This window comes from Cryptotermes secundus, unplaced genomic scaffold (assembly GCF_002891405.2).
Source record: "Cryptotermes secundus unplaced genomic scaffold, Csec_1.0 scaffold597, whole genome shotgun sequence".
NCBI classification, from domain to species: Eukaryota; Metazoa; Arthropoda; class Insecta; order Blattodea; family Kalotermitidae; genus Cryptotermes; species Cryptotermes secundus.
In genome coordinates this window covers 769355-790573 of record NW_019743156.1, presented here as the reverse complement: position 1 = coordinate 790573, position 21219 = coordinate 769355, and the positions used below count along the sequence as shown (strand labels likewise).

The 21219-nt window shown below is 37.7% G+C and overlaps 1 protein-coding gene across 3 annotated transcripts in view; it reads right to left on the bottom strand.

Moving 5' to 3' along the window:
- Window positions 1–20072, bottom strand: part of LOC111873912 (neprilysin-4) — a 32653-nt gene extending 12581 nt beyond the window's left edge. For 2 of the 3 annotated variants that reach the window (XM_033755275.1, XM_033755277.1), the window contains exons 1-13: window positions 19838–20072; window positions 16983–17077; window positions 15608–15685; window positions 14244–14405; window positions 12729–12812; window positions 11719–11924; window positions 9586–9783; window positions 8495–8608; window positions 6947–7088; window positions 6272–6389; window positions 6076–6172; window positions 4460–4636; window positions 1436–1536 (exon numbers count right to left, since the gene is read on the bottom strand). In XM_033755275.1, the coding sequence (XP_033611166.1) occupies window positions 1436–1536; window positions 4460–4636; window positions 6076–6172; window positions 6272–6389; window positions 6947–7088; window positions 8495–8608; window positions 9586–9783; window positions 11719–11924; window positions 12729–12812; window positions 14244–14405; window positions 15608–15685; window positions 16983–17077; window positions 19838–19860 (1595 nt within the window). In that variant the 5' untranslated portion in view covers window positions 19861–20072. The remainder of the gene's footprint in view (window positions 1–1435; window positions 1537–4459; window positions 4637–6075; window positions 6173–6271; window positions 6390–6946; window positions 7089–8494; window positions 8609–9585; window positions 9784–11718; window positions 11925–12728; window positions 12813–14243; window positions 14406–15607; window positions 15686–16982; window positions 17078–19837) is intronic. The other variant, XM_033755276.1, reaches the window with a different exon arrangement.
- Window positions 20073–21219: the final 1147 nt, after the last annotated feature.

Here is a 21219-nt window from a genome sequence, read left to right as displayed (position 1 = left end):
TCTCTTTGGTCCAAATATTCTCCTCAACATCCTGTTTTCAAACACCCTCAGTCTATGTTCCTCCCTTAATGTCAGAGACCAAGTTTCACACCCATACAGAACCACAGGCAAAAGTATAGTTTTGTATATTCTAAAGTTCTGGACTGAATGGTAGCAAACATTACCCGAGTTCAATCTCCTCTTAATTTCCTCCTGAATCAAGTTTCGATTTGTTATCGTTGTTCCCAAATATCTGAATTGTGCCACATTTTCAAAACATCTGTTTCCTATCTTTATATCATGATTTTGCCCTGCATTCTGGTTACGAGACAGCAACATACTCTTAGTTTTCTCAGTGTTTACTTCTAGACCAACCTCTTTACTTGCATCAATTAAAGTTTGTGTGTTTTTCTTTATGGTATCTACATTATCACCCAGTAGATTCACATCATTGGCATAGGCCAACATTATCCATTGAGTTAGTACATTCAGTAATTAGTTGGTTGGTTAGCTAGCTATAAATGCATTTCAGTGTGAAGGATACTGAATTTCATATGATCAAGGATGACCAATGGGAGAAGAAATTTTAATTTTGGGGAGAGCAATATGCCCTAAGGCCACAGGGCAATGGCACTCAAAGAAGGAACATTAGAGGAATGTTTGTGATCACTATCACATTTAACATTTCAAAAGAATCTGTTGTTATTACACCCCCACCCCCCACAAAAAAGAAACCTATTTGTGACATAATATTAATTTATGAATCTTTCACCTTTACAGCACCAAGATTTATTAGACTGTTAGTAAAAACTGCGTCAACTGGCTACACTGATTCTCCATACTGACATGTCCACTATTTTGCATTGCAAAATGCTATTACTCCCTGACAGTGGGGAGGGGGGGGGAACTCTATGATGGTAGTGGAAATAAGTACAACATTTTCATTCCTGATCAGTTCTAATCATGACGAGTGAGTCAATTCAGACATGAAATTCACCAAAATCTCAAGGTGTATGTCAGACAAGTGTCCTTGAAGGATGAAATTAAAAGGGCAAATGTGTCATTTCTTTCCTGTTGTATCTATTTCATTTCAGACATGCAATACAACTGGGGGTACGTGGTAGCATGGTTAGTTGAGACACTATGCTGCAAGCTGGAAGGTAGCGGGTTAAAGTCCCGATGAGGTCATTGGATTTTCTTCAATTGCCTAATCCTTCCAGCTGCACTATGGCCCTGGGGTCAACTCAGCCTCTAACAGAAATGAGTATCAGGAATATTCTTGGGGGTAAAGGGTGGCCAGTGCATAGGGCATAGCCGATTGTCTAGAAAATATGGGAACCTCAACATCTTACAACCCTATGGGCCTCTATGGCCTGTTACAGGGTTACCTTTACTTTACTATGCAACATAACTAGTCATTTTGAATTACTGTATGGTGGTTGTTAATATGTCTTACTCTGAGCGGTCAGTGGGTAAATGCAGCTTGGACAGGACTCGATGCATCATCAGTGTTTTCAGAGACACAATGTTTCTTAGATGACTCCTTCCAACTGAAACCTACAGGAAATACATAATGTTACAAGATGCAAGTGACATATAACAATTTCAGAAACTTTAAAAAATTAAACATTTTCAGTTTGGAACCCTAAAACAAGCTCCTGTTTTAGAGTAATAAAATACTGACTTAACTGAATTTATGTGACTCAGTGGGAATATATTTTCCAGATCAGTCCAAAAACCCTTCATTTTTTAAAAGTTTTCTCATGGTAACCCAGTGACTCATATATTGAGATTCTGGTGTTCTGGGATGTGATGCTGTATAGTTTAGTAACGGGTGAAAGTGGAAGCAGCAGATTCCTCCAAAATTCTTGTATCCCTCTAACTATTCAACTATATACAGTCACATCCTAGAACACTATCATCTTAATATGAGTATTCAGGCCACGAGAACCTCAACCCTCATACAGAACATACTGTGCCATGAAGCATGAAAAGTGGAATAGCAGGGCCAGAAGAGGCGGCCATTTCTAGGTAACAGCCTGGTAAACATGCTCCCATAGCAACAAGTACATGCGCAACAATAGAAGAACTGTGGGAAGTGGTATTTTCTATGTTGTTCATGCAGAAGCAGTACAACAAGGACCATAGGTGAGTAACCTGGTAGATGACCATTAGTAGTCAGACCCCTCTTCTCGTCAAAGAGGAGGCCCCATTTCAAAATATGTAAAAGGCATGGAAAGAATAAAATATGGCCATGGGTCCTGAATCCAAGATTCACTGTGCTGATGAGGGCCAGCAGCAATTTACCTGACCAACCTAACTGACAATGAGTTGGCAGTTTATGGTTAACAGTTAGTTGCAAGTAGTTATTTGTGTGTCAGAAGCTGCAGTTGGTGGCTGGCTGTGAGCATGGAAGCAGAGGAGTCTCCACTGACAGAAGCTGTTACCCAGAAACAACTAGTGAAGAGACTGAAAAGACTTCATGTGTGTTGTAGTACTGCTGAATTAACAAATGATTCCTACAGCAATAGATAAGCATGCAATAACGTGAATGGTTGGAAATGGTGATCTCTACTTGGTGCTCCCAGAGTTATAAAAGGAGGACACACAAGAACATTGAGTTAGTCCATTGAGAGCATTCGTAAGACAGTCACCGTTGAAGGCATTCGTCAGACAGTCGTAAGAAGGAGTGCTAACCAGTGAACAACAGAAGCTAAGGAAGTGACAAACTTATATATCAGAACCAAGTCAGTCATGCAGAAGAGAAGATGCTCATAGTCCAATAAGGAATGGAGCAAGTCTTAGACAGTCACTGATTTTGAGCTGTTATAATTGATTGTAGTCATAAAGAAGTGCCAATAAATCAAATCATCTAATCCAGAACCCATTATTATTCATCATACAGACCCCAAATATATGACAACAGATTACTGCCTCCTGTGGTCTGGCCTGCAGATCATGGCAGCAGGTTCCTCTGAAATATCTGTATCCATCTATCAAACTATGTTGCAACACATGCCAGATGACTGTAATCTTTATACTCATATAAATTTCACAATAATTTCAATAGTTTAACTGCAATTATGAAGTTATAAGCAATTTATTTTTACAGCTGAAACACACTGTTCAGACATCCCTTTTCTTCATACTTATTCATAACAGACGTAAGCAACCCTCTGTGATTGTCCTATTAATCCTTTTCAAGTGCTCAGCCTCTTGGGTTCAATTTATGGAATAATTCCATGTAACACTTGGATGAACTGAGGACAGATTATGAAACTATTCTGTCTTCTCAGTTTAGTAAATAATTTCAGATTTCCTCTGGTATGGTGGTTATGTACAATTTATTGTTATATCTTAGTAACACATTTCTGAAATACTAATATCCATAATGCATCTTGGAGGCAGTAAAATGTTTCTTTTTGCTAGGTGTTGATTTTTTCAGAAACAATCTGTCCCACTGTATTTTTCTGTACCGAAAAATTTCAAGCCCCATGGGTTAAAAGAAGAAACAAATATAAAGAGAAATAAACTGGAAATACTAAAGTATGTAACCACATCAGTAGCTCCCCTGCTCTGTGATTGTCTAGAACATCCACAACCACACTGGATCTTCTCTCTCTGTATTAATCTTTGGTATATTAAATAAGGAACACTCAATACACCAGCATGATGACCATTTCTTTAGTGTCTGAATCATAACAAATTGACAATGACTTTTTCCAGTAATATCCAGGTAATGTGCTTAATTTTTTTCACAATATGAGCATAACAAATAAATAATGGAGTATTCGTGTTACTATATTATCTCTTTGAAACATAAAATTAATGACTATATGTAGTGCAGTATATACAATCAATCGGTTCCATAACAGTGGTTCTGTATCTGAGATAAATGAACACTGAAACAAAATGGATATGTAAAACTATAATAAAAACATACCTTGATATATATGTGTGCCCCAGTCTTGTCAGATTATGTTCTTACTCTGTCACAGACTTCATTAACAGTGACAACAGAGACTTCAAGAATTAGTAATCCTGATGGTGAAACGTCAGGCCGAAGATGAAAAGTTCAGACTTGATGCAAGAATCTAATAAAGCCACAGGTGCTTCCCAGCATGATCTACAGAGTTCACAATTTTTTTTTAAATTCGCTTAGTGGGGGTGGAGTCCAACTGGGTCCACTTGGCAAGGCAGCCACTGATTGGCCTATTGTAGCCTACCCTGGGTGATCATTATGATGGAGAATTTGGTAGAATGAAGATTGGCAGGGGAAATCAAAGTACTCGGAGGAAACCTGCCCCAGTGCCACTTTGTCCACCACAAATCCCACTTGACCAGACCCAGGATTGAATCCGGGCCACCGCAGTGGGAAGCCAGTGACTAACCGCTTGAGCTATGGCGCGGTCTGGGTTCATAATTTACTTCTAGGCTTTTAAAGCTAAAGCTGGAAGTAATTATTTCCATAAATACTCACCCCTTTATAATAAGCCTCTATTGCTGATTTATTTGCATACCAGTCAGGATAACCAATCAATTCCTTCATAGCTTGTGCTTTGGCTTGTGCTACCTTGCGAGTAACCGGATCCATCCAATCAACTTCACTCACTGAAGAACTGAACTGTGCCCGAATATTTTCCACCATCTGAAGAGCCTATCAAAAAACATTCTGACTCTGTAGAAAGCGTCTGCCCCTCTGTATTATTCTAATAACAAAACTCAATACAACCAAAGACTCACTGCAGTTTCATATTACTGAAACTCTAGTAAACAACTGTTCTCATAATAAAAAACATTATTTCTATAATATCATATACCACAATTCTCTTACATATTTGCTATGGTGACAATGACTGTCTTACAGCAAGAGTTATACATGAGCTTAGATTAAGTGAAAATTGATCACCATTGAATATAAATACTGTTACATTCATTTATAAATAATCTCTGAAGGCAAATAAGCCAACTGTTTTATTCAGTCATTAGTCTAAATCCATTATCTATAGAAACAGTCTGATAAATACTGTAGTATTTTCAGGCAGCAGAGCAAGGGCTACACCCCATCAGGACCAGCCTTGTTTCCTAGCAGCTGGATAATAATTGCACTCTTAAATCAGAGTGGTAAATCAGAAAAGTTTATGTACACATGTGGTTATCTCTCTCTTGCAGGAGAAAGAGAGATGGAGTTTTAAATATTTCTGCAAATTAATTAAGATCTGCCTGCAATTCAGTAGACTTTTCAGTTGACTATTCTTGATCACATGCTCTTCAATTCATAACCTGTCTGCATTGATGTGAAGCAAAATGAAAAATTCCTGCACCTGCTGAGGATCAAACCCTACTTGTCCAGCCCATACTCAGCTGATTTATTGACTAAGCTATTCCAATTCACTAATCTGTCTACATAATAATATCATTATGGTGTTGCATGATACTATGGTAATGCAGAGTTCCAACTGAATGCAAAACATGCTAGTTGCAGGTACTGCTAATTTTGTTGGCAGGTGAATCTACCAACAAGTCTCTCTATTGTCAGATGTCGTTTTCTTGAAAAAATCTTATTTAGTAGAGCTTCTTGAGACCTGCAGTTTGTATTTTTTCATTACCATATGTTATCATTGGACTGTGAGTACATGAAGGAGAGCATCTAGTATAAGAGAGAAATATGATAGTTGTGTTTATGTCAAATGCCTCTCATTATGGTGAAAATGTAGGCAATTTTGAAATGGCTGAGCAGGGAAATGCAAAAATAGACAAAGTAATAATTTATGTCAGAGATATTTTGAATAACACTATCCCCTGGGATATTACACTCTGCAGTCTGGTATTAGCTTATTCACATTTTGGAGGAATGTACTGTCCCAGTCTTCAAAGTTGAAGAAAGTAATAAGCAGAGAGGTGAATACAGAATACAATCTTTGACAGATCAGAGACTGTGTTCTATCAAAGTTTAAAATATCGTGGTTACTTTTTCTCAACAAATGGAGTTGCATGGTCAAAGATATAAATGCTATTAGAGTTATTTAGCCTTGACCTGAAGTACTGCAAATATGGATCATAATTCAAGAAAAGAATATGGAGAATGTGACTTACTGATTTCTTAGCCTCATTATCAAAAAATCGGCTAACATAGGAATAGCCAACAGCAAAGCTTAGAGAACTGGTGGTCACGAATGTACATTCTCGCCATCTGGTAAGAAACAAAACAGAAAATCATGTAACATAAGATTCAAGTTGTGTCACCAAAACTATTACAGTCCATAGTTAGTAATATTAATGTAACACTTACAAGGGCAGTTTTTCCTTAGTTCCACTGTAAACTCTCTCAAATTGAAATGAAAGTTCTCTCATTTTTTGTGTGGTCTCTTTGCTGAGTGCTTTCACTAGACGCCACTGAATGTAGTTTGCTGAAATTAAACCATAACTCACACCATTTCCATCAGGAAATAATTTGATTACTTTTGTATTAGAACTAGTGGCATTATTTCTCATCAAGACTAAAATGACACAAAAGGACGAGAAGAGCAAATTACAGAGGCAATAAATACTACTTTAACAAAATGGCTGATTGTAATGGAACTTGATTAGAAAGAAGATCATGCTATAGAATATCACACAGGTACCGTAGTGTTCAAATATCTGTCTTCAGTAATTCTGGGTTTGATTCCTGGTGGTGGCAGGGATTTTGACTGGTTGTGGGACCCACCCACAAAATCTCCTATCCAGTAGGTACCAGTGGCTCTTTGACTGATGATAAACTGATCAATATATGAAGCTGACCACTCACTTCCATCTAGAGCCAAGGACAAGAATGCATGGATCTACACTTCCACTCTTCTATATGTTTTCATGGTTTGGTGCTTAATTAAGTATATCTTTCTTCATCCTACATATGAAAGTATTAGTTTTGGATGTTCTTAATTTAGACATTATGAAGTGAACAGCACATCCTGTGTGAACATACCAATAACTCTAAGAGGTGTATGGTCCAAAACTGTCACGAGGTCTAACAAATATTGCACCTCCTTAACCACAACCCTCTCCTGCGAATTGAAGGTCACGTCAATATCTGTGAACACAGCTTCAAAGAAATCTTGCCAGTGTATCTGAAAATGCAATATAATTTTTACTAGATAAAATGCAAAATTGTATACCTGTACAAAAAAGAGAGGTCTTCTCTGTCTATGATATTAAACTAGTATAAATATTTGAAATTGTGGATTCTGTAGAAGTATTTATGTACACTCTATATAAACATGTAAAAACAATCACTTGGTCATTACTGAGTTAAGAAATGGGCACAGGAACAGAAATTTTAAGATATATAGAAACCAATTAATTTTACACTAATTAATTCATAAAAGGATAAGTTTTGATAGCAAGATCTTTCAAAGTACCAAACTAGTGACATGTAAATAGTAGCTTTATAGAGCCCACTGATTCCGATATGAACGTTACCTTGGAATATTTGCAGTTATGTACACTCATGCTAAGCATGTATAACATTTAATAACTATATTCCTTGTAATTTTGTTTATGAATGACAATGTAAATTATGGTTATTTGGTGCTTTTGGTTGTGTGTGGTTGTTTGCCATTGACACAATTGTAGTAAGTCGCGCCATAGCTCATGCAGTTAGTCACTGGCTTCCCATCGCGGTGGCCCGGGTTCGATCCCAGGTCTGGTCAAGTGGGATTTGTAGTGAAAAAAGTAGCGCTGGGGCAGGTTTTTTCCGAGGACTTCGGTTTCCCTTGCCAATCTTCATTCCACCAATTGCTCCACAATCACTCTGACCTATCATCTGGGGCTGGTACAATTGGCCAGAAGTGGCCGCAGTACAAGGGACTTAGTCCCACCCCACTAGCAATAAAAAAATGTTTGGAAAATATGAGTCATAGGAAACATCCATAAATATTGTTCCCGAATGGCCAATAAGCCATTCAATTCATGAGTCATTTGGGGAAAGCTAACGAGAAAGATAGATACAGGGGTGCACCCCTTTCTGTTCTTCTGCAATATTCATGCAGATGTTTATTATCAAATCAGTTATTTTCCAGTTAATTCAAATGGTAGCATATATATATAATTTGGTAGGAATTCATTTAAAAATGAGAAAATTTCATGTTCAGAATAAGTGGAAAAAATATCAGTGAAATAAGTGCAAGTAACAAATCTGAACATAGTGTGGCATATTCGCTCAAAGCAAGAATCGTGAGTCATAACAGCTGGCCATTACTATGCAGCGGCCCATAAATGATAGAGGAATGGTGTCTTCTGAGCAGTCTGTGCTGATAGCTGCACATGCAGCAATAGAATACATCATACCATTGCTAAGCAACCATTTCACTGCAACAGAGGAATAGTGTTTTCTACACAGTCCATGCCAGGACGTTATAAGTAACACTCCATTCATGTGAAAATAGCATTTCTTCTTCATTCTACCAGCTATTCCAAACAACAACTGAGCTCAAAATTAACCCTGCATTCCTAAGATATAAAATAAATTACAGACCTTGGCATGAGGACTTGAGATCTGAACAGAATCAGTCAAATTCTGAAGTGCCTCAAGTGTCATTGGGTTGTACATTCGGTATGCATTGCGCCTCTTCTCGGTAGGAGTTGTCACCTACACATATAACACAACATTCTCTTCACAGTATCACATAAAATGCTAAGTCACAATTTCCTGTACATTCCCATAAACTTATTATCTAACTCTATGGAGCAGATTCCTTTTTGAGAAGATAATAAGTGCTCACCTAGTCAAGCAAGTCCTCAACCTTACAGAACTAATAGGTTCCTTAGCATGACCACAAGACCCCACTATTCATCCCTGTCTTATGCCAAATTAATCCAGTCCATACCCTTCAATATTATTTAAGATCTCCTTTATTATTACAATTCCATCTATGCTTAGGTCTTCCTGGTGGTCTCTTCTCTTGAATTTTCTAATTAAAATTTTGTATTTATTATCTACTGATCTTATGTGTACTACATGCCCTGCTCATCCCACTGTTCTTGAACTGATCATCCTAATATCTGGTGAAGAGTATAAATTATAAAGCCCCTAATTACACAATTTTCTCCAGCTTCCATTTATTCCCTACCTCTTGGATCTCCCCAGCATCCTGATCACAAATACTTTCAAGATATGAGCTTCTCTTATGAGCTGGCCATGTAGCATACCCATACAAGAATTCTATAGGTAAAATCATAGTTTTGCATTCTTTAATTTTCATGTTCTTAGACAAAACACAAGAAGATAAGATTCTGAAATCAACAGTTTCAAGTATTCTCTGGAATTAATCTGTTTTTAACTTCTTCATGAGTGCCATTTTGTTTTGTTCCTTGTCATTCTGAGATATTTTGAACTTTGCACATTTTCAGAAGCTTCACTAGCTATTTTTATATTAAAATTCCATCTTGTATTCTGGTGATGTGACACGAACATATACTTTGTTTCCTCGGCATTTAATTCTTTACTGATCTCCTTAATAGAAACTAATAGAGCTACTGTGTTTTTCTTTGTTGTATTTACATTTCAACCCAAAAAATTAATAGAGACCAGAAGGGTACTAGTATCTGCAAGTAGAAGATACTCACATGTGCCAACTCAATCTCAAATTCCAGCACTTCAGATGCATCCACACTGATCCTTGTGGGTGGAACTGAAGCATTTCGAGCCTTCACAACTTCAATAGCAGTCCCCATAATCCATTGACGATATGCTTCCAACTGCTTTCCATATGTATTTGGGTCTGCCAACATTGAACGTGGCAACACTGGTGATGACTGGTCAATCTGCCGAGTGTATATTAGAATTAGATTAGTGAGTCAATAAAATGAAATGGAAGAGAAAATTTATATTGAATTTCTAAAATTTTGGTTATACCATATATAAAATTATTGCATAATCTGAAGTACTTATTTAAGAGACTTGAAAGGATTCTGACGATGGTGTATACTGTACTTCTTTTGGACTTCATCCACTGGACCCAGTGATTGAGACTAGCTCTTTCTAATGGGCCCAACTGAGTAGGTTTATCCTTCCCCACCCACCTGAAGACAGAGACAGATCCAGTCTCTGAAACATTGTGGTCGTTTTTCTTTTACATACCAGACGATGGGTGAAGTCCAAAACAAGCCGCAAGAAGTACTTATTTAATGTTTTTCTATGTAAGACTTACCTTCATTTAACATTCAAACTGTGTGAAGTCAGCCCAGTGTTCTTGGCGTAGAATATTATCCATGCAACATTTTCTTCAATGTAGAGTTAAAATTTATTATCCACCAGACAAATATTAAACAGGAATTTCACATAAAATGTAAACTCTTTATAAAGATGACAATTTTAAATTTCATCACAACATAATAAAATATATTTATGCCACTAATAATACCAAGATGAAGAAGTCCCATAAAACAAACTTAAAAGAGTGCAGACCTCTGAATTCTGCTGGGTCAAATCTCTATGCAATATTAATGGTGGAAGCATGGAGATATTAAAAGGAGAAAAAATGTAGAGTTGTGCTAACTCTCAGGTTTCGTATGCATATTTCAGTGTTACATGTTGTTTAAATATGTTACTTTTAATACATTAAGGACTGAACATGCTTCGGTTAGAAATTAAATCAACAAATTATTCACAGACTGTTGGGGAAACCTGTGGAATAATAATATGGCAACAAAAGAACATGTGAAGCTACTAAATAACTGGATCATTTTATCAGAATGAGAACTATGGGAGAATGTGTACAAATTTCCAGTGTCAAATTTTGTAAGGCATGTTCATAACCATAGAGCCACAATTCTGAGACAGCAATCTTAAAGACATAACCCTCTGATTGCTCATTTTGAAACAAAGTACGAGTAATTCTAGTGTTATGATTTGAGTCTGTCAGTCTTAAATGATATCAGTATAAAGAATAAAGCTGGATTGACAATTTCTAGACTCTGATTAATCTGACCAGTGATATTCATTTTACAATCACATTCAGTGCTGCCACCAGGAAAAAACCAATTTGCAGTTAAAATATAATGATGATGATGATGATGATGATAATACAACCCCAGTAACTGAAAAAAAAAAAGTTGGATTGAATTGCTGATTTACCAACTCTGATCTTCAGGTAAGTAATGTGACTAATAATAACAATTTTTTAACCACATTCAATAATACAGGGCCTCCTAAGTAAAAAAAAACCGTTAAATAACCTAACAGTCAGTTAGCCAAGCATTATTATTTAAGTATATAGGACAATATAGTAATAAACTTCTCCACATTTATGGAATCAAAGATTCATTACTACACCCAAAAGAGCCTGCCACTGGTTTCTGTCTCATGAGGACAATGCCTGGAAACTTATTATATAACTACAGAGCCATAACTTTACCTCCAGAACAGACAGTTTCTTTTCCTCCTCCTTCAGCTTTTTTAAAACAAAAACCCTAATTTTGATACTTCATTATGAACACACAACTCAATAAATTAAAAACCATCAAAAAATTAAGAGGACATTACTTTACTAAGGATGTTCCATTCAGTTTAGTATAAAACTTTCTAACCAAGACTGAAATAATCTTATCCTTAAAATTTATACAGGAATTTCTTATATAAATAATGGCTTATTCTATAGCAACAGCTTGCTTTTATGGCATGTTGAGGTAACAACTCTAATGATTCCAGCAATTTTTTAATAAATTCTGGCATTCTTCTGCCCAGAAAATATGACTTACTGTAATAACACTGTGAGTAGAATTCTTTCTGTCCAAATAAACAATCAGGGATACCAATGGAGAAAGACCCAAATGTCTATTCAATTCTGCAATAGCTTTTTGCCAGTTAAAGTCTTCTTCCTTCCAGGTGTCAGATGCCATTGGCCAATCACCAAGACTTTCTATTATGTCCAACAGAGGTTCCAAGCCTTCTGACTCCACATAATCTACAAAAATTTATTGCAAGATTTGAGGTTTTCATTGCCATGGTACATGAAGATCGCTGTCTTGTGTTTTATGCCTCAATCTGCAAGGTATAAGGCAGCATGTTCTTCCAAAACTTTGGTAATGATCAGTCAAACTACACAGCTTTACATCACAGAAGACAATTATCTTGAAACAATTTACTGCATGTAAAAATAATTATATCACAACTGTGGAAAACAAAGCTCAGATTGGAGCTTCACTGCAATATTTTAAACAAATAATAATATGTACATAGCACACAATATTAATATAATAATTTTTATGATTTCAAATCACTGAATGCTTAGTACAATTCTTTGTTTGACCTTCCCTGAAGCTCCTGGTTATCAATTTCTTTCATCCCTCATATATATATAAATTATTGTTCAATTTATGGATATTATGCTACCAAACAGGTACTGAAAGCAGTTACAATGATGCTGAACGACATGAAATGTGCACTGTAATAACTTCAATTAATGCCATTAGATTTCATATATTTAATAAAAATCATCCTCTGTCTATGTCAGAACCCAATTAATTTTAGATCAGACTTGATCAGTGAAGTTCTAAATCTGTAAAGAGAACAGGAATGGCTAAGCAAGAAATTAAGACATAATAAAGAAAAAGGAGAAAATAATAAAACTTGAAATGGTTAAAATTTGTGATCATTCAGTAATGCTTAATTGGGATTTGCAAAAATTCATATATGATATCTTATAAATATATAGCGAAACTGACACAGAACAAAAATTCAGGACAAGTAATATCTAATAATGACTTACCTGTGTCCATGCAAGCTTGGTATGTTCTCTTGGCAGCTCTCACTGGGAAAGGTTCATCAGGATCATCTCCAGCTTCAAGAATTTCTTTGAATAAAGTAAGAAATTCATTGTAACAAATGATGGCAGTGCTGATGACAGACTACTCCCTCTTTTCTTACTATACGCAGGTAAGTTGTTGTGAGACAAATATAATTTAACAATGATTCTTCTATGATTAGGGGTGCATATGGTAGCATAGTTGATTGAGGCACTATGCTACTAATGGAAGGTTATGGGTTCGATTCCTGATGAGTTCATTGGATTTTTCAATTGACCCAATCCTTCCAGCCATAATATGGCCCTTCAGTCTAACAGAAATGAGTACCAGAAATCTTCCTGGGCTGTAACGGGTGGCCAGCGCATAAGAATGACAACATCTGTGAGCTGATTATCCACAAAATGTGGAAGCCTCGACATCTCACAACTCTATGGAACTCTATGACCTGTTACAAGGATAGCTTTACCTTTTTCACCTTTACTTCTATGATTAAGCCCTTTAAAATTATTCATTCCCTTACTTTGTGCACCAGACCATCCTCATGAACCAACTCTAGAGCTGGTACCACTCATTTTATGGCACTGCTTCAAGCTCTTCATTGTATGCGCACATGGAGCCTTCACACCATGCTGAATTATATGAAAGTTATGTTGAATTTTATCCATTGCCTCAGACAGGGCTGTGCAACTGGCAGCTAGCCAGTTGTCTTTGCAAAATATGTGTTAACACTTGACACATAATTTGGTTATATAGTCATAAACATAAGAATTTTGAAAGCCACATACAATTCAGGGATTGGTGTGCACCTGTCAATATTTCCAATAGCGCAGAGTACTCTGTTCTGCAGGCGCTGAAATTTCAAGTGGTGAGTGTCTGCCGCATTCTCCCAGATGGGACAGGCATGAGTCATAACTTACACAATCAGAGCTTTGTAAAGCATAAGTTTAATATATATACTTAGATGCCAACTTCTGAATAGTGACTAGGTCCTTACATATGTGCACAAGTCCTTGACTACAGTTCTTTCGATATGGTGTCCGTACGTCATCCTCCTGTCAAATGTGACACCAAGATATGTTACATTATTTACAAAGGGAATGTCTCATCTAATTTGCTGTAGTATGTTGTCAGGGACCCCTAAGTCTTCTGGACTGCAAAGAGGACACCATTCCCAGCGCTTCTTCCATTGGTTACGGTGCCTGGTGTGACGTGTTCCATTGCTGCATCACTGTTTACTGTATAATAACCTAGTACCAGGCGTTTCTTCTGATTAAACAACTCTGGCTTCCAATGGACATGCCATCATATATTCACAATTAGTGCAATCAACCATGGCCCAAGTGATTGGAGGCAGTATGAAAGTACTCCCAGACAACATAAAAAATTCATTTGAAAGGCACCAACAACATACTTCCTAGAAGAGCAAAGCAACTGCATAAGTAGGTAACTGCTCCATTTTTTCTCAGCCTTTTCCATACCTTTAAGTTCGAAGTCTACCTTCTCCATGACAAGATCAAACTGATTCCTGTGTGACTCTGAAGGAGGTACAGGGTGCAGCTTCATCCAGCCCCCACAGGCAAACTCGTAGAAGTCTTCACAGGGATCCACACTCATGTTTAGACTATGCAGCAACTGCGTAGCTATGGTGAGATGATACATAAATTATTAAAAAATTTCTTTTGTCAGAGCAATGAAATGAACATTTTCAAAATACAAAAATATGTTACCTCACATTCTATGGAAGCTGCGTTCATGGAAAACCTAATTTAATGCAGGAATACAGAAATTGATGACTTTTCTGTAGGCTGTTTTAAAAATTGGGATTATGTTCCTGAAGAGGTGTTTTTCTATAGCAAACTTGATGATTATAATCTGTTTTTCAGTAATATAAAAGTAAAATAACTTCATAATAGAAGGTACATAAACAAATAAATATATCACTAAACATGTTTACACTGAAAAGGATAGCTGGGATAACTCAATATAGTGATGGGCTACAGGGTGGATGGCTGAGGACCTGGGGTTTGATTCCTGGAATGAACAAAAAATTTTTCTCTTCTCTACACCATAGAGATCAGCTGGAAGAGAACAACATATCTGACTGGTGAACATTTCAATTTACATTAATCAGTGATAGTATTACATTTATGTAGCTCCTTTCACAAACCAGACTGTACTTTTACCAAGGACCAAGAGTGCTGATTATAGAAAATAAAGTGTAACATTAGAAAGACATAATTACCATCTCAACAAAAAGCGGCCTCCGTAGTCTAGGGGTAACGTTCCCACCTCATGACTCAAGGTACGTGGGTTCAAACCCGGCGGAGGTCGTGGAATTTTTAAGGGCGGAAAAATTCAGGGAACAAGTCCTCCAGGAGGGACTTTAAGCTGTGGGTCCCGTGTCGTAGCTTTACGGCATGTAAAAGAACCTCATGTCTCAAGGAGACCTCTGAGCCAAACTGAAGGACATTTCCCGCCCAACAATAGTCTCTAACGCCTCTGGTAGATGGGGGAAGCATCTAGATACCGCTGAGCCAGTAGAGGCCGAACCTGCTGGCTGAGTCGGGACTGATGGTACGCACCAGTACCGGTAGGGTATAGAGACTGGTAGAATATCACAGGGGGACGTACAATAGATCAAACTGGTCGCGGTGCATGGGGAAACCCACCCCCTCCAATAATAATACTAATAATAATAATTCAATTCAATTCTTTATTATTAATGTGCCGAGTCAACAGCCGCAAGGCCAATTATAGACACAGCACAGTGCAGATGAATGAATTACATTATAATAATAATAATCTCAATAAAATCTAACAAATAAAAAAAAATGCTACTTACCAGCTACCTTACACTCTTCTGTTTCACAGACACGACTTCTATCATGTTTTGTAATTTCCAGTGGCCATGGGAGAAATGCTGTAACACAACAGACCAAACGGCAATTGACTGTCCAGTATCCCAAGGTGATACTATACAGAGTACATTATACAATAAAAATCCAGACAATGCCACAGTACCAAAACTGAATTTCAATCAAAAGTACCATTTCAAACACTCCTGACATAAGGCAAAATGTGGAACATCTTGTGCAGAAGTCATGTCAGTCTGTTCAGCCACAACAATCAGTCAGGCTTGTACAGAACAGCTTTTGATGAAAATTAGTTTACATTTAGAACTTCATTATGTACAACCCAGAACAGATGTAACTCAATTACCTGTGCTGTAGCATTTCACATATACATATTTTTTTTTGGAAAAGAGGGGGCGTGTGGTAGTGTAGTTGGTTGAGGCACTATGCTACAAACCAGAAGGTCGCGGGACCGAATCCCGATGAGGTGGATTTTTTCAATTGACCTTCCAGCCCATGGCCCTGGGGTCGACTCAGCCTCTAACAGAAATGAGTACCAGGAATATTCCTGGGGGTAAAGGTTGGCCGGCGTGTAAGGCTTACAACCTTACCGCCATCTGTGAGCCGATTGTCTAGAAAATGTGGGAGCCTCAACATCTCACAACCCTATGGGGCTCCACGGTCTGTTAAAGTGATACCTTTACTTATTTTTTATATGTGAAAAGATGCTGATACTAAACTTTATAAGTTTCCAGAGCTTACAAAACGGTAGAAAGGTAAAGTTGTCTTTGCACTTAACTAATTAAGCACTATGCCTTGAAGGCATAAGGGGAAGTGGCTGTATAGACCCACATTTTCTTAACCTCAGCACTAGTTGGAAGTGAGTGGTCAGTTTCATGCCCCTGCCGCTTTACTCCCAGGGAAAAGCCCCCAGTACACATTGGATAGGAGGTTGGGTGGACCCAGAGCCAGTCTGGACGAGGTGGAGAAGAGAAATTTCTGGCCCCCACTGGGACTTGAACTCCAGCCCCTTGGCCATCCAGCCTGTGGCCAGCCGCTATGCTGACTGCGCTGTCCCAGCTCCTTCCAGAGCTTACAAGCACAACAAAAAGGATGTTACTTAAAAGAGTATGAAAAGAAATGGCACTCAATTTCTATAAAACTTTAGCCATATCAATGTTAGTTTGTGGGTCAGAAATATGGACTCCAACGACATGACAAACAAAATGGATTGAGAAAGCAGAATTGAAGATGCTAAGACCATTAGGAAGAGAATTTACGTAAAAAGTTTCCAACATAAAAGGTTCAGAATATTATCATAGTGGTGAAAATGTATAAATAAACATTAGAACATGTGATTTTTACCTCTGTCACCATGATTTGCTTCCACAGCGAAGATATATGGAAGTGTTAATGATGCAATGAAATGCAGTTTTACCAAGCAGCTGCTCCTGTAACAACTGAATTTGATATATATGCATATAACTGTTCCCTGAAATACTTCAGATAGCAAATATCACTGCAATAAGCTGTGTGTAAATGTTCAAGGATAGAATAAAATTCTGTGAAAAAGCTGAAATATGAATTCATAAATTTCAGAGAGATGGCTCACATTTATGTGACACTGTTCTTACCCAGAGAAAAACTTCTATAAATGGCAAATGGAGTGGGTGCAGTTATAGTTCTGTTGGCCACCTACTTCTGACTGGGCAAAGCAAAGAGCTAACTGCAGAATTTTTACAGAATATAAAACTAGTGAACATTAAATATGCTGTAAATACATACAGTCTAAAACTCTTGAACAGCATACACTGATGGTCTGTAAATCATTTAATTATTCTGTATCAGATTAAAAGTCATACAGTGTTGAATGAGATGACAGGATGATTATGAACAGATCCAGATAGGAATGGGAGAAAAGGGGCTGTGACATATTTTAATGTACTGTTTCAAAACCTGGAGAAGTTGAGGGAAGTCATGTTAAAGACTGGTCAGGAACACTTAAAAATCAATATGCTAATATAAACTGTTCTATCTTCTGGGAAAAATCCTGCACAGTCCAATAAAAGTCAATTAACGTGTGGGAACCCCCACATACTAACACGCAGCTTCGTCTGTCTAACAGACAGCATTCAACTTCTGCTCAAGCTAAGTTAACGTCACATTGTGGCCAGCATTCGTATTTATACAGCACTCGATGTCCAGCCCACCTTTCCTTCGGCAGGATTGAACATGCCGGTTTTGGAGCCCCCCTACAGCAGCCCCTACCGGGTCCTGTCACAGAGAGAGAAGACGCTATAATTCCTCGTGCGCGGAAGGCATGTCACTGTGTCAGCCGACAGGGTTAAGCTGGCCTACATCCTACAAGAGACCGGCCGCGGGAACAGCATCAACCCACCAGCCGCAGCTACCCTGACTGTAGGACCACCTGCCATGCCAACACAGCTCCCTATAAGGACTACATGCTCTGGGCGTCACATCCATTTCCCCACTCATCTGAACATATGAGCATCAATTTTCGGGAGGGGGGGAGTGATGTGGGAACTCCCTCAAACTAACATGCAGCTTCATCTGTCTAACAGACAGCATTCAACTTCTGCTCAAGCCAAGTCAATGTCACATTGTGGACAGCACTCGTATTTATACAGCACTCGATGTCCAGCCCACCTGTAGATCATCATGTGCGCTACCCAATCAGCACTCACAATTGCAACTGCAACTTCAGCTCCGCCCAACAAGCATGGTATATAAGGTGGAGCTCAAAGCTTGCTTTCATCAGTTCTTTGATTGTCCTGACTACGACAAAGACGGCTAACACACCTACTCTGACGTCACAAAGCAGCAACAGCTCTCCAGCAACTGTGCCGAGAGAACGGCTCTGTCATCTTCCACACCATAGGCAGATGTTCCTACCGGCGCACCCAGCACCGCATCACAAGCCAGCCAGACCAGCTGAACGGCCATAAAGAAGACCTGGTCTGCTACAAAGCAGCTAATGCTACTAGTGCAAGCACGGCTGAACAAACGGTCCTTTTCAGGCCCCACAAACTTTTTACGTGGTTGTCTATTAGACTAGCGACATCCCAAAGATGTTTTGGTGGAATATATCACCTTCATTTTCAAGGCTGAAGTCAGCTGAAGCAAGCAGAGTTCTGTGACATGTTCCTAAAAATGTCAGTTTACTTTCACCAGACCATAAATAGAGCAAATCTCTCCCTGTAACAGGCCATGGAGGCCCATAGGGTTATGAGACGTCGAGGCTCCCAAATTTTATAGACAATCGGCTTACAGATGGTGGTGAGGTTGTCAGCTTACACGCCAGTCACCCTTTAACCCCAGGAAGATTCCTGGTACTCATTTCTGTTAAGACACTGAGTTGGTGCAGCTGAAAGGATTAGGTCAATTGAAGAATCGGATAACCTCATCAGGAATCAAACCCACAACCTTCGGGATTTTAGTATTATATGTACACTGTTGTATTCCAGAAGACAGAATTCCTCATGGCTCTGAGAACCTCAAATCCAATATGCCAGCATGTACTTGTGTAAGTAGTTATACATTCACCACATCTTCCAGAAACCATCTGGCCCAGGAGGCAGGTCTAAAAGCGGTCTGTTTGAATTCACACATATTGGTATATAAAGAATAAATAGAAATAATGATAGAAAGAATAAAAAGAAAAAATTATGAAGCATAAAAATACTCTCCTTCAAAAGTATTTTCTGCAAAGGTTACAAAAGAATTTGTTAGGGACCATTAGGTAGTGACACTGTCTACTATCCTAAAGGTCAGGAGAAGAAAAAGACTTGAGCTCAGGACAAGCATTTCTTTACTTGTTTCAAATCATCAGATAAAAAAGCAGGCTCTCAGAACTACAAATATGTGTACCAAATAATCACATGAGGCATAGTTTTGGAATGATCACCAGCTTCAGAGCTCAAAAAGTAGAAAAATGGTACAGGTATTTTATTTCTAGCATGTCTCCACACTAGTGCAATGAGGAGAAATTAAAAAAGTAAAGAGCGTGAGAATAGAAAAACAATTACCATTATGAGTATCCTATGATATTTAAGATGATAAAAGTCATTTGTAACAAATTACATCACATTTTCTAAACTTCAATAAATGAAAATTGAACCATGAAATAACCTAATTTTGTCCATCTAAAATTTCAATAGAAGAGTAACAATGATTTTGAATTGCAAGTACAGCTGACTTACCCATGATGTGGCTCTGCCTTCATTGTGATTTCTTCCTAACTGAACCTGCCTCCTATAACAGCCACTGTTATTATGAACTGTTCTGCATTCTATCTGCAAAACACACTAAGCATAGATCCTAGCATTTTCAAAGGCAAAAGTGGACTATGTACATTGCTGAAGACCACAGCACCAGTGCAGGCATACAGTAGAGTACTCCCACATATGAGGAACCCAAGGTGTGTGCTGCAGCATACTGATGTGTCTCAGAAATTCGTAAAGGGAAAATCCAAAGTTTTGCACACATTCTGTTGATATAATATTAAACTCAAATACGAACACAGAAAAGATTTTCAGTGTTTTACTAACACTTGCATGAATACATATGTAAGATAAATTTGTAACTGTAAATACATATATATGATAAGCACAGATCAGATCAGGAGTGCCATAATTAGAAGTCTGTAGACCACAAAGTAACATACTCATATATATGATTTTGCCAGAAAGTGGGTACATGCTATAATTCATCTCTCTTTAGCCTGTCAATCATTACTTTTTCTATTTTCTAAGCACATATAAATTACTTAATCAGCAGAACATAAGTAACTCAGTACTCACAACAAAAAGCTGCTTGAGATAGCCTCTAACATAATTAATGAATCAGAATTAAACAGAATTGTGTTTCTAACAAATTTGATGTTCACACAATGTGTCTGTGTATTTCAAAGAGGGAAAGCACACTATACAAAATGGAACCCCAATTTAATGCTCTTGAACCTTTTCCCTCATTAAATGTTCATTTTCAGTATTTCCAAGACAATAATTTCAATGTTAAGTTCCATCTGCTCAAGATTTCTTCAGATTATTGTTAAAATCCATTAGACATGCTGAACGCTGAACACAAAACAATCTTAAATTTTGGTTTCTCTGTATACAAAGTGTAACCCCAATTTAGTGTTGCTAGATCAACAGTTTTCCTCATTCAACATTCAATCTCAAAGATCTGAAGTCAATATCATTGCCAAATACCCTACATTTAAGATTTTACTCAGTTTTGTGTTCAAATCCCATGCCCCTAAAATAAATCATAAATGGAGGTTTCATTACATACTGTACTTTCATAAATGACAACATACTATATATGTGGTTCTATTCCAATGGTAATATATGAGCCAGGGAAGCACTCTGGTTAGCTTATGGGCAAAACAACTTCAGACCATTAACATTCTTCCACATTTACATACTACATGTCTTCAATAAACAGGGGATGCCATTATAGGTCAACAGAAGATCACAACATATGACCATTTATATATGTACAACAGAATGGTGGAAAAAGAATAAATGAAAGGGTATATTAAAAACATAATAACTATAAACTTTCAAAATAAAACAAAACG